Source organism: Solanum lycopersicum, chromosome 5 (genome assembly GCF_036512215.1).
Source record: "Solanum lycopersicum chromosome 5, SLM_r2.1".
Taxonomy (NCBI): Eukaryota; Viridiplantae; Streptophyta; class Magnoliopsida; order Solanales; family Solanaceae; genus Solanum; species Solanum lycopersicum.
This window is the reverse complement of record NC_090804.1, coordinates 3,410,859-3,426,737: the sequence shown is the minus strand read 5'-3', so window position 1 is coordinate 3,426,737 and position 15,879 is coordinate 3,410,859. Positions and strand designations below refer to the sequence as shown.

General features: G+C 32.7%; 2 protein-coding genes across 4 annotated transcripts; both read right to left on the bottom strand.

The window, feature by feature from the left end:
• Positions 1–4,054: 4,054 nt before the first annotated feature.
• On the bottom strand, positions 4,055–8,659 carry LOC101247016 (LEAF RUST 10 DISEASE-RESISTANCE LOCUS RECEPTOR-LIKE PROTEIN KINASE-like 1.1). 3 transcript variants are annotated; one of them, XM_069297777.1, is made up of 6 exons: positions 8,562–8,659; positions 6,392–8,462; positions 6,255–6,299; positions 5,796–6,026; positions 4,799–5,243; positions 4,055–4,697 (listed from the first exon to the last, which is right to left on the bottom strand). In XM_069297777.1, the coding sequence occupies exons 2-6, from the start codon at positions 7,119–7,121 to the stop codon at positions 4,691–4,693; spliced, it is 1,458 nt and encodes a 485-aa protein (XP_069153878.1). In that variant the 5' UTR covers positions 7,122–8,462; positions 8,562–8,659; the 3' UTR covers positions 4,055–4,690. The 3 variants fall into 3 exon arrangements, with proteins under 3 accessions (XP_069153878.1, XP_010320744.1, XP_004238903.1); XM_010322442.4 differs by lacking the exon at positions 8,562–8,659 and having other exon boundaries at positions 4,055–5,243; positions 5,796–6,020; positions 6,392–7,884; XM_004238855.5 differs by lacking the exon at positions 8,562–8,659 and having other exon boundaries at positions 4,055–5,243; positions 6,392–7,414.
• A 224-nt stretch (positions 8,660–8,883) lies between these two features.
• LOC101245944 (protein kinase superfamily protein) lies at positions 8,884–13,991 on the bottom strand. Its single transcript, NM_001346753.1, has 4 exons — positions 13,071–13,991; positions 10,383–10,415; positions 10,044–10,295; positions 8,884–9,967 (listed from the first exon to the last, which is right to left on the bottom strand). Exons 1-4 carry the CDS (start codon positions 13,846–13,848, stop codon positions 8,988–8,990), a joined length of 2,043 nt encoding a protein of 680 aa, NP_001333682.1. The 5' UTR covers positions 13,849–13,991; the 3' UTR covers positions 8,884–8,987.
• Positions 13,992–15,879: the final 1,888 nt, after the last annotated feature.

Below are 15,879 nucleotides of genomic sequence, written 5' to 3'. Positions count from 1 at the left end.
TGATAAAGGATATTCAATTGATAACCATTCATTTTTATGTGGCTTGTTAATAATTTTTTCTATAGAATTTGTGGATACGGAGATTATTTATTACTCTTTCTATTTCAATTTATATGGCATTATTTTCTTATTAGTTCTTTTCAAAGAGAATGAATTGTTTTTATATTGAAACGATTAAACTTTAAACATTGTATTTTGCTCTCAGTAAAAAGCTTTTATAGTCACATAAATGTCTTGATATGTTTAAGATCATAAGTTTTAAAGTCTTATAATTAGAGTCCAGATAACTGTTATGATATATTCAAGATCACAAGTGTCAAAAATATTTTTTTTTCTTTCTTAAATTATGTTTTGAGTCAAATTACATCACAAAATTGAAACAAAAATATTTGTGTGAAGCATAATATACCTCAAAATGTCTCATCACTTTCAAGTTCCTAGTGAACTTGAATGCTAGATAAAACTTGTCCCATCAGTTTTTCTGTCCACAACTTATGGACAATACACAAATGAAATTGTGTTAAGTGTCACATATTGATTGGCGGAATGGATTGTTGTGTTATGATCTTGGATAGTCCTCATCTCGACAATTAATTTTTGGGACTAAGTTAGCTCTAACGCCCATTTTATTCAACAAGGTATTAGCTCGATCTTTGTTGTTGATTTATCCTATGTAAAGTTGACCTATATATTATAGAACTAGTCTCCGGGCACGTACGTTGCACGTGTATTCCAAATAAAAATCAATAAAAAAAATAAATGAAAAAGTATATAATAAACTATTAGGAGAATTATGATGTTTTTTTCGAGTGTTCTCTCGATATTTTCGATCTACTGCACATTAGATAAGTCTCCAAAACTTACCCATTTATAAGCAACTAAATATACAGACAGTCATCAACAAGTAAAATTTCCAAGAAAGACACATCAAGCTAAAGAATTAAAAAGGGAAAATGCGTCGTTACTTAAAGTCATCTTGTATCCTTAATGTGTGTCGTTACAAATGTAACTACTTCCTTAAAAACTTTCAGATGTACCCAGACTTACATTTACAGGCTTACAACTAATATCCATCAGAAGACTTGGAGTTACTACATTTGTTGAAGAAAATGTGATATATTTTGCTAGCAAACAACTGCAATTTCAATTTATTCTTAATAGTTTAAAAGTTTAAACATGGTTTCTTTTCTGTGGGAAGCTATGCGTAGAGAGTCTCAAAGAGAGTTGATCATCATTCAGCATCAAACCACATGTGTACAACAATATTTAATTTTTGATATGTGTGATTATACCTTTCAAACTATTTATTTTACCTATTAAAAAAATTAGAAAGTTATCATTCAAATGAAGTTAGCAAATCAAACGGAAAAAATCTAGACTTAATAAGATTGTACCTGAAAATTAGAAGACATTTTTGTACCCACTTAACAATGGAAGCTTGTGTTGAATGACTAATATTGAGTATGTTTATATAGTGTAGTCTTGAAGATTTGTTGATAAAAACTCTTTGATATTCCTCAATTACTTAATTTGATCTCTTTCAACTTCTCATAATTAGCAAAATACGTTTCAACTTATATATTAATTGAAACTTTATTAGTGTTCATCCTATTTGGTTGTTCCATACATAATAATTGAATAGACTGTTGAACTTTTCATTTTGCTCCTCTATTATGTAATTCAATATTACTATTTAATTAGATATTTAATTTATATTTGGGTAAAGTATTTTATTACTTTTTAATTTAGTATAGGGGTAAAGTAGTAATTCAACTTTACACTTTAGAGCCTCATGCTTATAATAATACTAGTCCTGTACACGTGTGTCTCGTGTTAGTCCATGTTGACTCATTTGAATATATATATATATATATATATATATATATATACATATATATATATATATATATATATAAACCTAAAAAAATTTAACAAGTTAAGTTAGGCTTGCACAATATTTAGAGAGTCTACTGTTTGTATTTTAAAGAATAAATATGTGGTATAGATGCAACAAATATTATAATATATAGTTGATATAATATTTATTACGATTATGATTATATTTAATTTGTCTTTCACAAAATTATAATATTAGTATGTAATAAAATGATTATTGCTTTTGAAGGCCCTCAATATGATGATGGATTGCTATAAATTTGATATTAAAGAATGATATAAATACATGTGCATATAAGAATAAACTCTTCTTATCTATAGCAAATTTATAAGTGGTTCGATATCTGAAATGTGATTTCTCGTATACTCAAATATAAGATAATTCCTCATTTTAAATTGTAATCCCCTTCTTCACTTCACAAAATTAAATCGTTAATGAGTGACACTCATTCAATATTTTATGATGTCATAATGATCCAACACTTGAAAGCGGTAAAAGTTATTTAAAACTCTCATCTCAGGTTGCAGATTTGTTAATTTGGAGAATCATAGTTAAAGGATGAATTTTAAGAAATTGTTAAACTAATTTAATTTTTAATTATATTTCTATTTTATAAAGTTTGTATTGAACTACTAATAGATGTTAAAATTGAAACATGATTATCGTGTTAGATTTTGTAAGAACTATATTTAATCAAATAAAATAACTAAAAAATTCTTTATAATGAGATTTAAGAATAATAGAAAATTTCAAATTGCACTTGAAAAAATTCTTTCTAAATCATGAATACGAGCTTACTATTTAAATCACGAAAGACGATTTCTCATAGCCTATTTAATAATTGATTTCTCAAATAGAAACTAAAACACATTATACAATCTACAAGCTATAATTTTCTTTAAAATGAAAATTTTTAAACAAAATAATATAACATGCAACCAAAGCTAAACAAATTAATTAACATTGCATCAAACGGTTAGTTAGATGTGATTTACACTCCTAGCTGTATATTGTGTTAACTGTTGCCTATATATATATTAGATCAAAACATCTTCAATTAAAAACTTTGATTGCAATTTCTTAATAATTCTCTTTTGATCTCATGACATGTTAAAAACAACAGGAAAAAAAAAATTTAATATGATAACAATGAATTTTTTTAAATAAGTTAATTATACATTAAAAAAAAAAACAACTTATCTAAAGCATGAATATAATATGGAAAATAAAATTGATTTGAACCTCCGGGAAGACTTAAATATTCCTTCTCTCGTTGTAAACTCCGTTAGAGGATCTAACAATTTGTACATATTTCCTTTCTGTAAACAACAAATGAAGATAAGAAGAATTAGTAATCAGTGTTATGAACGGAAGCTAAAAGTGATTTAACTATATACTAAAGGATAAAAACAATACAAATATAGACATTTTTTTTTTAATTTCTTCCAAACTGTACCTAAATATCTTCAAAGTGTATAGATTATTGTGTCAAATACCACAATTTATAGGATATCATTGAGTAAAATCAAAAGGTCTCATAATTATGACATCAACTTCTTGAGTGTGGAAAGATTATGAAGGTGTGAATATTAATGATGAGATAGTGGAGGTGTGGTATTAATACACATTATGACAAAATTACACCTAAAACTGATTAGATAGAGAAATGAAAAGTTTCTCTAATACCTTTTTGTAATAACTTTATAATTAATTATTGTTACAACTATTCATTCTCCTACTTTATTTTAACAACAAGTGAATTAAGTTAATTAGCAATTTAAGCATATTTAATATTTAATTAATTAGATATTTTATTATTTTTTAATTTAGTATAGGGGCAAAATAGTAATTCAACTTTACACTTTAGAGTTTCATGTTTATAATAATATATGATATGATTCATGTTTCAAATGTTCAATCCTGAATATAACATGTTGCTTACCATCATTGTACTCGGGACTTGTGGTGCTTACTCTTAAGAAATATCATTCGATGTGTGTTAAATCCTCAAAATATGCACTTTTTAAGGATCTGATACGGGTGCATAGCAACATTGTAATAGAAAGTCCGAGCAACATAGATTAAGACCAGAAAAAAATCATAAAAAGAAGTCATTTAATGAAAATTGACAATTAAAAAAGCAAAAGAAGCATAACATCATGAACATAATTTATTATATGTAAAATTCCTATAAGCTCAAATGCTTTAGCTAAGAGTTAGTAGATTCTGAAGTCTGAAAACTACATTAGCTAAGATATTCACCTCTCGAACTCTTCAAAAATATCGTCAGATCCTTCAAAAGCCACACATTTTACAAGGATTTGTCACGAGTGCAGCAATATTTTTTGAGTTTCCGAGCAACATAGATAGTCACTCACTCACTCACTAGTGCTTGTTGTGGTAGAGCCACTAATCCATACCTCACTATTAGTATCTGACGAACTTATGAACTTAACTTTCTTTAACAGTGCAACTTCATCTGATTCAGAGGAAAATGGAGGGATATCAACACTCTTAGACTTGAATAAATTGTCAAATGTCTTCTCATTTTGATGAAACTCTCCACCTTGGATCTTTCTTAAAATGTCCAATACTTCATCCATTGTTGGCCTGATATCCTTATCAAGTTGCAAGCATCGAAAAGCTAGCTCCGCGACAGAGATTGTCATTTTCTTAGCAAGCGTATCTGAGTTTAGCCCGAGTGATGGATCGATCAGTTCATCAAATGCACATCTTTGTATCCTGTTTATCGCCAAGTTAGCCAAATTGACCTCGTTCTTTTGCCTGTTCAAGTCAACAGCTGGCATTGATGATACAAGCTCGATTAGGACAACCCCGAAACTGTAAACATCACTTTTGTCGGTAAGCTGATAACACTCGTGATACTCAGGATCAACGTACCCGAGTGTTCCTTGAGGAGCTGTTGATATGTGAGTAACGTTGTTGGGGAAAAGTCTCGAGAGTCCAAAATCTGCTACTTTGACACGAAAGTTGTTGTCGAGAAGGATGTTGTTAGTCTTGACATCGCGATGTATCACATCAGAAGCATGGAGGTAAGCCAATGCACTGGCTGTTTCAACTGCAATGTTCATACGGATGGGCCATGTGAGAGATCCCTCTGCTGCTCTTTCGCCATGGAGATGATCAGCAACTGTTCCATGTGGAATGTATTCGTAAACAAGGAGAAGTTCACGGCTGCGTCTTGAAGTGCAGCCATAAAGAGACACAAGATTTTGGTGCCTCAAACGAGTAAGAATCTCGATTTCAGTTGTGAACTGCTGCATTCTCTTGCAGTTGTGCTCATAGAGGCATTTTACTGCAACTTCTCTTCCATCATACAGTTTCCCTAATTCATAACGTGCAAGAACAATGAGATACTAAGTTTTCCAACACATGGTGAAAAGTGATCAGTTGAACACCCTTCGTCAAAATTATACCGTGTATATAGCAAGTATAAAGGTCAAAAGTTACATTTTATACATATTTATTAAAGGCATAAGACATAAACAGACACTCAAACTTGGACTCCGACGGCAAGTAAGCACTCCAATTGTGAGAGTGCACATCTAGATACCTCAACTTAGAGTCGATTGGCAACTAAACATTCCAACTCGTCCCCACTGTGTCTCGTAGACAGCCAACGTTGGCGTGACACATAAATTTTGGAGGTGGTTAGATGATCATTTTGTAAGTTGGAGTATTCAACTCACACAAGGGAGACGGTTGAGGTGCCTGGATGTTCATACTCAAAGTTGGAGTGTTTAGTTGCCAGTTTAGGCCAAATTAAAGTGTTTATACACCCTCAACGAAATTCTTGGTTTCGCCACCACTAGCTACTTTTCAACTTTTGGAAATTGCTGTATTTTTAACATATTTCTTAGGTTTACGAAAAACTTACCATAATATACAGTTCCAAAACCTCCATCTCCTAGTTCATTCAAGGGATCAAAATTGTTGGTGGCTTCCTTAAGTTCAGCATAGGTGAAAACTGGAACCTGAAATCCAAAATATTTGCTCTCTACCTCAAGATCCCGATGAAATTGAGTCGAACCAGGCTTCCTTCTCTTGCGAAACCAGATAGAATAGGCAACGGTGGAAGATAGTAGGATCAAACCAACTCCACCTAAAACTAGAAAACATAAGATACAATAATCAAAATCTAATCTTTTGAAAGTGTACTACAAAAAAAAAGGGAGCCTGGCTGGGGGAAGGGGCACACTGCAAGGGGTGTCATGTAGACAGCCTACCCTGATGCAGGCTTCAGTGGTTGATTCCACTGCTCAAAACACGAGACAACTTTACCGTCGCTCCAAAACCCCTACTAATATAAAAATGTGGTCATTGGCTAGATAATTACCTGAGGCCATAACAATCATTCTCGAATTACTTTGTTCATTTTGTCCTGCAGTAAAGGAAAAAAGATAAATCTTTTTAGATAAACCACAATACGAAACAACTAGAACAAGATTTATTTCTTGAAAATACTATATCTACCTTTAGTGGAACAATGAAACTCGTGTTCATCGATCAGCTGGCATTTCCCTCCTTTGTCAAGACACAGATGACAATCTTTGGATAACTCCCAGTTTAGAAGTGCATTAGAAGTCAACAATTCAAACAAGCCACCTGCATATGGTTTTGCTGGTGTAGGCAATGGAATTGGCAATTGTACAAATGAACAGTGCTTTGGAAGTTTGCCACTTATCTTAGCACTAGTATTTCCCAATATTGTTTTCTTGGGATGGTGATAGTAAACATTAAAACCTTCACACTCAGTATATTGATCAAAATCTTTGAAAAAAGAATCATTTGTCTTCTGGATGTTGTTTTTATGGCTATGTTTGCATTTGTACAAGGTTAAGTTAGGAACAATTTGGAAAGAAATCAAAGGGGAATTTGGAAATGAGAAGTTTCTGTCAAAAGACTTGCAACTTTTGTGCTCTAAGTACTCTTGAAGTTTAGGATCTGAAATAAGGAATAAATCACCCCTCTTCACTACAGCATCATATTTGTGTCCACCAAGTTTAATTGTAGGATATGGTTTAGTATGACAATCAAACCTGCATAATCCACACTCAGGGTTGGTGGTATTTGTGAAAGGAAACTTCATAGCTCCAAGGCCTCCACACTCGAACTCATCGGTGCAGTTGGATTTGGAATTACCTAGTACTTGATGTAGGCTAAAGATCACTACACAACACAAAAAAAAGAAAACAGAAGCCATATTGTTTACTCTATATGGTCTCACACAGCAAGAAATTGGAATTTAACCTTGTTATCTGGTTTATTTTTCTATATGTGAACTTGGAATTTTGTTACCAAGACTTTGGAAAAATGAAACAAACTTCAAGTGAGGGTCAAAATTAAAGACTTTTCCACTCTCCATTCTCATTGACTAAGTACTATGTAAAGACTTGAATCATTGACTCTTAAGATAAGAGTTTTCTGCTTTTTTTTTTCTGTTTCTAAGAAAATCTCATGCATAGTCTTAATAAGTATGTGCCTTCTTTCCTAAGCAGAAGGCAAGTATTTTGGATCACATCATAATTACTTAAGATAAAGGGAAGTTGGTAAGAACAGTAAGTATTTTGGTTATGGGTCACTTTTGATGGAATAGGTGAACCAAGTGCTTTAAAAAGTAGCTTGATATATCACACTCCGGCTTGACTGACTTCTCGAGTGAAACAGCAAAAGATAAGAGACTTTTCTGATACGAGAGAAAGAAAAATGACCTTTTGAGTGAAATAGCAACAGATTAACGACTTTTCTGATACAAAAGAAAGAAAGGTAACTTTCTTGTATCAGAAAAGTAACTTTGTTCACATTATTTCCAATAGTTGAATGATCAGATCATTGAAGAAATCAACTCGATGATCTTAACCAATAAAATTCCAGTCTCCATATCAGAAACTGTTTGAAGAGCTTTGTCCATTAGCTAAATGATCAAAGATAGTGAAGCTTTCTTGATATAACATGGGCTCTGGTCCATTCTGCATTTCTTTTCTTTCGTAAAAGAGAACAATCACAGAGTATCTCACACTGGTAGATGGAAGGCAGATCCATTTACAGTGTACATCCTGATAGGTTAGGCAATGTACTACTCAACATACAATCAGAGACCAAAACAATGAGAAGAAATGGAGCATAAAATATACAAACTTGTAAAACATCAAAATGTAAAGGGGGAATATGTAAAGCTGGACGGATAATGTTGGTTGTGGTAGAGCCACTAAACCACCTATCATCCGTGGAATATAGTGAAGAAATGGATAAGCATTTTCGGGCACTCAGTTCCTTTCCTGTTCCCAGAGCTGAGGCATTGGAAAACTTAGTCCAAATTGTGTATGGACGTAATCCCATAAAAATTTTGTCTACAGTTACCAAATTTGGTAATTCTTCGTTCTCTCACCCTGAAAGTGATGCGCAACTAACTTTTACACTGAATGTATTCATAAACTTCAGTGTTGTGTCTCTATGTGCAACGATAGAGAGTAACAAGATATGATGTCCTGGCCGTGTGAGAAGCTCCAAAGAGGCGCGTTTCACTGCTACGTCTCTTCTATTGCTGAGTTCACCTAAGAATGTGCACTGTTAGCAGCTGTATATATATTGAGTTACTAAACAACAACAGTACTATTATCTTAAAGAAAAATCTGCCAAATACCTGCTGATTTCCTGAATTTTGTAACTGATGCATTGTGTAGCTCCAGTCGATATGCTTCTCACCATGTCAAACTGTTCCAAAACCGCCATCACCATGTTCTGTAAAGGAAATATTATGCACACAGCACTATTTGGTCATAAGAACTGCACATAGTACCTGGTCAAAATCCAAGTAAAGTGGCTAATATTCATTTCAGTAACCTCAAATCCAGGATACCATGAAAAATATGCATGTTCATTAGTGCAGAAAGCATGTCCATATTCAGTAGTTATACTCCACTGTGTTCAGAAAATGGCGAACAAAGAACAAAACTAAAAACTAATAAAGATAAAAATAAAGGTTTCACCATCTTATTCCTTTACAGCTTATCAATGAGTACATATTTGTAACATTTACATTGAAATGAAAGCAAAGAGTGTAAGACTTTCACCCGCTAATATTACTACTGCCAGAGCTACTAACCCAGCTCTCAGTTACAGAAATAGGTGAAGGTGGCAAATGTATTTTCTTTAACAGAACTACTTTATCTGATGTAGGAGAAATAGGGACTTTTTCACCATTGCATTCTGTGTTATCGACAATTGAGTCATTCGTCTTCTCATCTTTGATGTGATCAGTATAGGTGCCTTGTATATGTTTAAGTGTCTCTAATACTTCATCCATTTTTGGTCTCAAGTCTGTTTCAAGCTGCAAGCATTGAAATGCTAGCTCTGCTACTGAAGTAGTCATTCTCATAACCTGTGCATCTGATTTAAATCCCAGAGATGGATCAATCAGCTCATCAAATGCACATCTCTGAATCCTGTTTATTGCTAAGTTGGCCAAATTGATTTCATGTCGACTCCTGGTAATATCAACAGCAGGCATTGATGAGATAAGTTCAACAAGGACAACACCGAAACTGTAAACATCACTTTTATCAGTGAGCTGGTAACATTCATGATACTCTGGATCAACATATCCAGCAGTCCCTTGAGGAGCAGTTGAGACATGAGTAGCATCATTTGGAAAAAGTCTCGAAAGCCCAAAATCTGCAACTTTGACACAACAATTGCTGTCGAGGAGTATGTTGCTAGTCTTTACATCGCGATGTATTGTGCCAGAAGCATGGAGGTAAGCCAATGCACAAGCAGTTTCTACAGCAATATTCATGCGGATAGGCCATGGGAGGAATCCGTCCTTTGCTCTATCCCCATTCAGGTGATCTGCCACTGTTCCATTGGGAATGTATTCATAAACAAGGAGGAGTTCACGGCTATGCTTTGATGTGCAACCATAAAGGGTAACAAGATTTCGATGCCGTAGGCGAGAGAGAATTTCAATTTCATTTTTAAACTGTTCCATTCTCTTGCAATTGTGCTCGTAAAGTCGCTTCACTGCAACTTCTCTCCCATCCTTAAGTTTACCTAGTAAGAAAGGTGGTACAAATTTAGCTATCTATTCGTGTCATTTGAACATCTGAGTTTCTTTCAAGATTCTTACCATAGTAAACAGCACCGAAACCTCCATCTCCTAGTTCATTGGAGGAATCGAAGTTACTTGTAGCTTCTTCCAGTTCGACATAGGAGAAGACCGAGACTCCATGGTAACTAGTACTTCCATCAAAATCATGTGTTAAGGAACGATCACAAGATTTTTTTCTCGAGGTGAAGTACAAACAACTTCTGTGTTCTTTCTTGTAACAACAAACAATGGAAGTGACCACAAGGATTATTAACACAGCTCCACCTAAAACTAAAAGGACCAAAATGAAGTTAACAAGATGTGGAACTATGTTGAAATGTCAAATTGAGGGATAATAATAATATAGTACTGGTTTACCTGAGCCAAGAATCAACCGCAAATTATTTTTCCCTGAAAATGAAGTAACGTCAGACAAGGAAGAAAATAGAACTTATAAAATGTTTCAGTGGATGAAAATGGACATACAGGACATGCATTTATAGTTATTGGTTTGGACCAGTAGGCAACTGCTTCTGGATGTGCTATACGACTTTAAAAATGTCCAGAGATTGTCGGTAAGACATTGGTTTTCTTTAACGCCACATTTAGAACAGCATCGAAAATCACCATATGAGAAAAATGCATAGGTCAATCTCAGACATGTTACCACTCTATGGACATGAATTAAGGCAGTGGAATAAGTGAACGGTAGCCTATAATCTCACTATCACCAAACTATACTCAATGCAAACTGGTAGTAAAAGAACGGAAAAGAATATAATCCTCTCCAAATCATATTATGCAGTTTATAGTACGTCCTCCGTTTCAATTTAAATGTATTACTTTCCTTTTTGGTCTATCCCAAAAAGAGTGTCTCTTTCTATATTTAGTTAACTTTCCAATTCCAACATTAAGACCACAAGATTTAAAGGACTACACACATCTTTATTTATTGAACTCTGTGTCTAATCAAACTAAGACTCTTAAATTGGGACGCAGGGAGTTATACATAAGAGAAGAATTTTGGATGCTTGTGATACACATGAAAGCCTCGCCGATAGTTGTTAGCTTTTATGACTCTGCAAATAATCAGTATCTTATGCCTAGAATCTAAAAGTTGCAGATGGTAATAGTAGTTACCATCACAACAATGATTCTGGCAAGACCGATCAGAGCGATAACAAAACAGGTTCACCATTTTCAGACCCACAATGGTTGCTGTCCTTTCAAAGTCACTAACTTATTCCAGACAATTGTAGTATTAATTATTTTCCGACAACCTTAAATGGCCTATGTATCGGCATTTCATATTGTTTTTCTTTTTCCTATTTCAACAGGTGCAGCAACATATGACTCTAAAGGCATTGCACTACAATCGACTTGGTTTTTCCCCTTGTCTAAAACAGGATAGGGATGATTCACATCATTTGAAGTACAAGCAATTGGATTTTTAGCATACTTTTTGGGAAAGGATTAATTAAACAATTATAGATTTACTATAATATAGTTGAACTAAATGTGAAGGGAGATTGATCAAAAGCAATAAGCCTCCGAGGAGCTATGCAAGAAGAATTCACTATGTCAGCATTCACAAACCGAAATGATTGGGTACCATAGGAGATAATTTTGGTAATGTAGTGACTGCTGGAAGATTAGTACAATGGCGTAAATAACCAAAACATACCCAGTGTAATCCCACAAGTGGGGTCTAGGGATGGTGGTGTGTACGCAGACCCTACCCCTACCTTGAGAAGGTAGAGAGGTTGTTCCCGCTCAAGTAAAATTATATTTAACATATTCCAAGTATAAAACATAGTTGTTGTTGCAATTTTATACCTATATTTGAAGTTAGTAAAGTAAGATAAAAATCAGCTCTTGATTACATACTTCTGAAATGTTCTACTTGTTCTTATTTTAAGTTTGACTAGGTTTTACATGTCGCAGTTTCCTACCTATATTAAAGTCAATAATGTAAGTTCTGATTCCGTCAAACAAGCAACTGCTCAATATGAGCAGCCAATGTAAACATACTAATTACAGCTGTGGTTTGTTAACGACCCCGTTGCTGAGTTCATATTAGCCTACTTTATTTGATCATGTCAAACTATTTACCTAGTCCTTCATAAGTATCATAGAGATCGCTTCTTAGACATGAATTATCATAGATAAAGCTCAAATCAGAGGTGATCCCAAGCGGTATTCCTTTAAAGGCCATTTGAGACTATAATTTTGTATTCAAAATGTAAAGTTGAATGGGTTAAGAAAAAAGGAGATTAAGTGGCCTATTAGATTGAGAATAGAATTAAAGAACTCTTTAATTGGCACCTCATATACTTAACAAAATAATACCGGTGTAACCAAAACATTAACAGGACAAAAGATCAAGCCACAAAATGCTTGGATTAATCAAAATAGACACCATTCAGCAGCTATAACGATATTTTCTTGGCTAAACACATTTTGTCATAAACACATTATAATCATCCATACGATGAATTCAGTTGAATCAACAACAACATACCCAGTGTAATCCCACGAGTGGACGGGTGGGTGGGATGTACGCAGACCTTAACATACCTTTTTGAGGTAAGAGGTTGTTTCAAATAGACCCTCAGCTCAAAGAAACGTTTTCATAGCAGGATTCCAAGAAAAATATGACAGCAAAATAACAAGATATAAAGCGATTGAAACATTAGATAGTGATTCTCATTAAAGAATAAGAAAATACGTGATACTAAATTATACTACTAATAAGGATTTAATCAGCTTATCATGTCGCCTAAATCATCAAGTTACATTTTTTGGGTGCTTGTAATCACACGTAAAGAACCTAAAGCACGGAGCATAATCATAGGATAAGGTGCTGCAAATTTATACTGGAAATTTAACTTATCCTTAGAAGCTATAAGGATATTTCCTTGGCTACACTTTGTTGTAAACACATTATTAATCATCCACAGCTATATCCATTCGATTAATTCAGCTGTATCTTAATGCCTAAATCATCAAGCTATAACACGAAAATATCTTAAAGCTTAACTGGTAAATAAGGTTATAGGGGCTTACCGGAAGGTTTGCAACTCAATGCATGAGGTCTATCTGTGCAGTAACATTTGAATTGATAGTTGATAACATCAAATCCGCAATGTCCTCTACTTGCTGCACATTCACTGCAGTTACTAGCAGTCCATTTCAATCTAAACCCCCTTCTCAAAAGCCCCCGATAGTCAACATCTCGATTACTTCCCTCATCACCAAGCATTTCTACTGGTACCATTACATGTTTTTCACACACTTGTAATGCAGAGTCAAAGCTCTCATCATTAGCAAACATTGCAAGACCCCAATCATTCACATTTTCTCCACCACAACCAAAACCAATCCTGTGCTTCGAAAGATTCTGGTATATCGAACCATTACACTTCGACAACAAGTAAAATTCTGGTTCCTTAATAAACTTAAAAGGGCGATTATCGAGTGACACATTCTTGATATCAGAAACACATGCATTCCTTACACTACTGTTAAAGACTGAATTTTTAAGCTGAAAAGTATGATCTTGATATCTAATATCTTCAACTACATACTCATTTCCAGCAATATGTACAACAGGAAACCCTTGTTCACTACAATTTAGCCCAAATCCAGGGTACCCACAGTAAGATTCTTGAACATCTTCAATATAAAATGGAAAGCTTATTCTTGGACCATATCTACAATTTACTGATTTATTACACACTACAAACTGTGGATCAACAGCAGAACATTTATCTATTTGCAAAATGAAGCATAAAACACAAAGGTTTGATGATACTATCAAGAAATACCTTTTTTCTTGGTTCATCTGTAATCTTGAGAACACCTGAAAATATACAAACTAAACAAGTAGATAATGAAAAATACACTAAAAAGAGAAAAGGGGTTTCTTGGGTTTTTTCCTTTAGAAGAAAGATTGAACTTTTAAGCAAAAATATGGATTTTTTTGCTTTACAAATTCTCTACAACTGGTTCTGACAAAAGGGTTGACTATGTATCTACCTCCAATCACACAAAGATTGAATTTTCAAGATAATTTTTTAACCAAAAAATAAAAAAAGTTGCATTTATTGACCAATAAACTTTTTGACTGATGATTATTAAGCTTCAAATTGCAATAAAAATGGCTGCTTTTAGTGTCATTAGTCATATTCACAGAGGATTATTATAGTACAATTAAAGAGGGACACGAGTTTCTTGCTCATATGTCTGCTGCAATTTGCAGCTCTACTCCTATAGCAAAAAGATTGGATTTTTAGCTCGCCGCCATAAATTTTGGATTAAATTTTGAAAATTTATTTTCTTATATGATTAGTTGGTCGTAAAATTTGAGCTAATATTTGATTATAAATTTTTTAAGTCAAATCTTAAAAGTTTACGTTTAAATATTGGTTTTACTATAAAAATTTAATTCGAGTTTAAAAAATATGATCTTCGCTATCCCTCCTACTCCTACGCCACTCATAAAAATTTTTAAGAAAATTCATAACTCATAAACTATAAAGAAAAAGAATATGGCAAAATACATGTTTAAATAAAAATTTAAGAACCAGAAACTCAAATTTTCAATTTTCAAGTTTGATTGTCAAAATTTATATCCAAACGAAAGCTTAATCTATTAACTTTTTGAATTTTTTATCTAGCATTATTTAATTTGCGAAAGATATTTTTTTATTTTTTTTTATATTTGACTTCTTGAGAAGCTCCAATTCTAAGGTAATTTCAACTATAATCAAAAGTTAAATCGTAATTTTTTTCATTTTCTTTCAAGAATAATATTCATTTATTTTTTTATTGAAGTATATGTCAATTATTTTATATAAATAATCTCCTAAACAAAGATCTTAGATTCTTTTGTAAGTAATATTCATGATTAAAATATTGACTTTTCTCCTCCTTGTTGTTGACCTTTCATATTTTTGTATGTATTGAAGTTTAAGCTTGGGATGTACACATTAATATTCCTATGATGTAACATATTAAATTGTTACATCCTTTTAAGTTTTTAAAACAAAAATAGAATATATTCCCTTATTTGATTTTTTTATTTTTAAATTATTTGTGACGATTACGTGTTTGATACATGATTATCATTACAATTTTTTTAATTTAATAAATTTAAAGCAATTGCCTAATATTTGAAAGTCCTTTTTTCCTAAAATAAATATTCTTTCATCAATCTCTCGAATATTAAAATACAAGTTATATGATTCTTTTATTCCTTGCAAATATTAAATGAGCGAATCAAAATGACCATTGAATTATATATTCTACAACTAACATATGTCCAATTTAATAGCGACGCACAATGCAAACGAACCTAAATTGCTACATCGAATCACCTTTTTTAATTGTCTCCCTCCAATAGGATTTGTGAACCTAAAAGGAGTGATATTTATTTATTATATAATATTTGGTGAGTCACAATTCAATTTTTGAATTTCAATTGGTTTTAGTACCTTTTTCTTTATTTCATAGGAGGAGTACTTATATACAAAAAGATAATGAAATTATATTAAGTATTGGTTTGATTAAAAAGGTCATTTTCTATTAAGTTAAAGTACAAGTGTTAGAAATTGACTTTTATAAAATGAAAAAAAAAAGTTGATTTTTCACACATAATTAATGTGTATCTAAATAATGAAGCAATATTAGTTAGTGATGCAAAATAGAAAAGACTTGATATTAATGAGCCAAAGGGGATGTATTGTGATTATGAAGGATTAAGACAAGACTTAAATGCCAAAATTTCAACTAATGTTGAATCAAAGTTTTTTTTAACATCTGAGGTCGGTATAACGAGTATTTAAAATAAAATATTTCTTAAGAAAAAAACGAA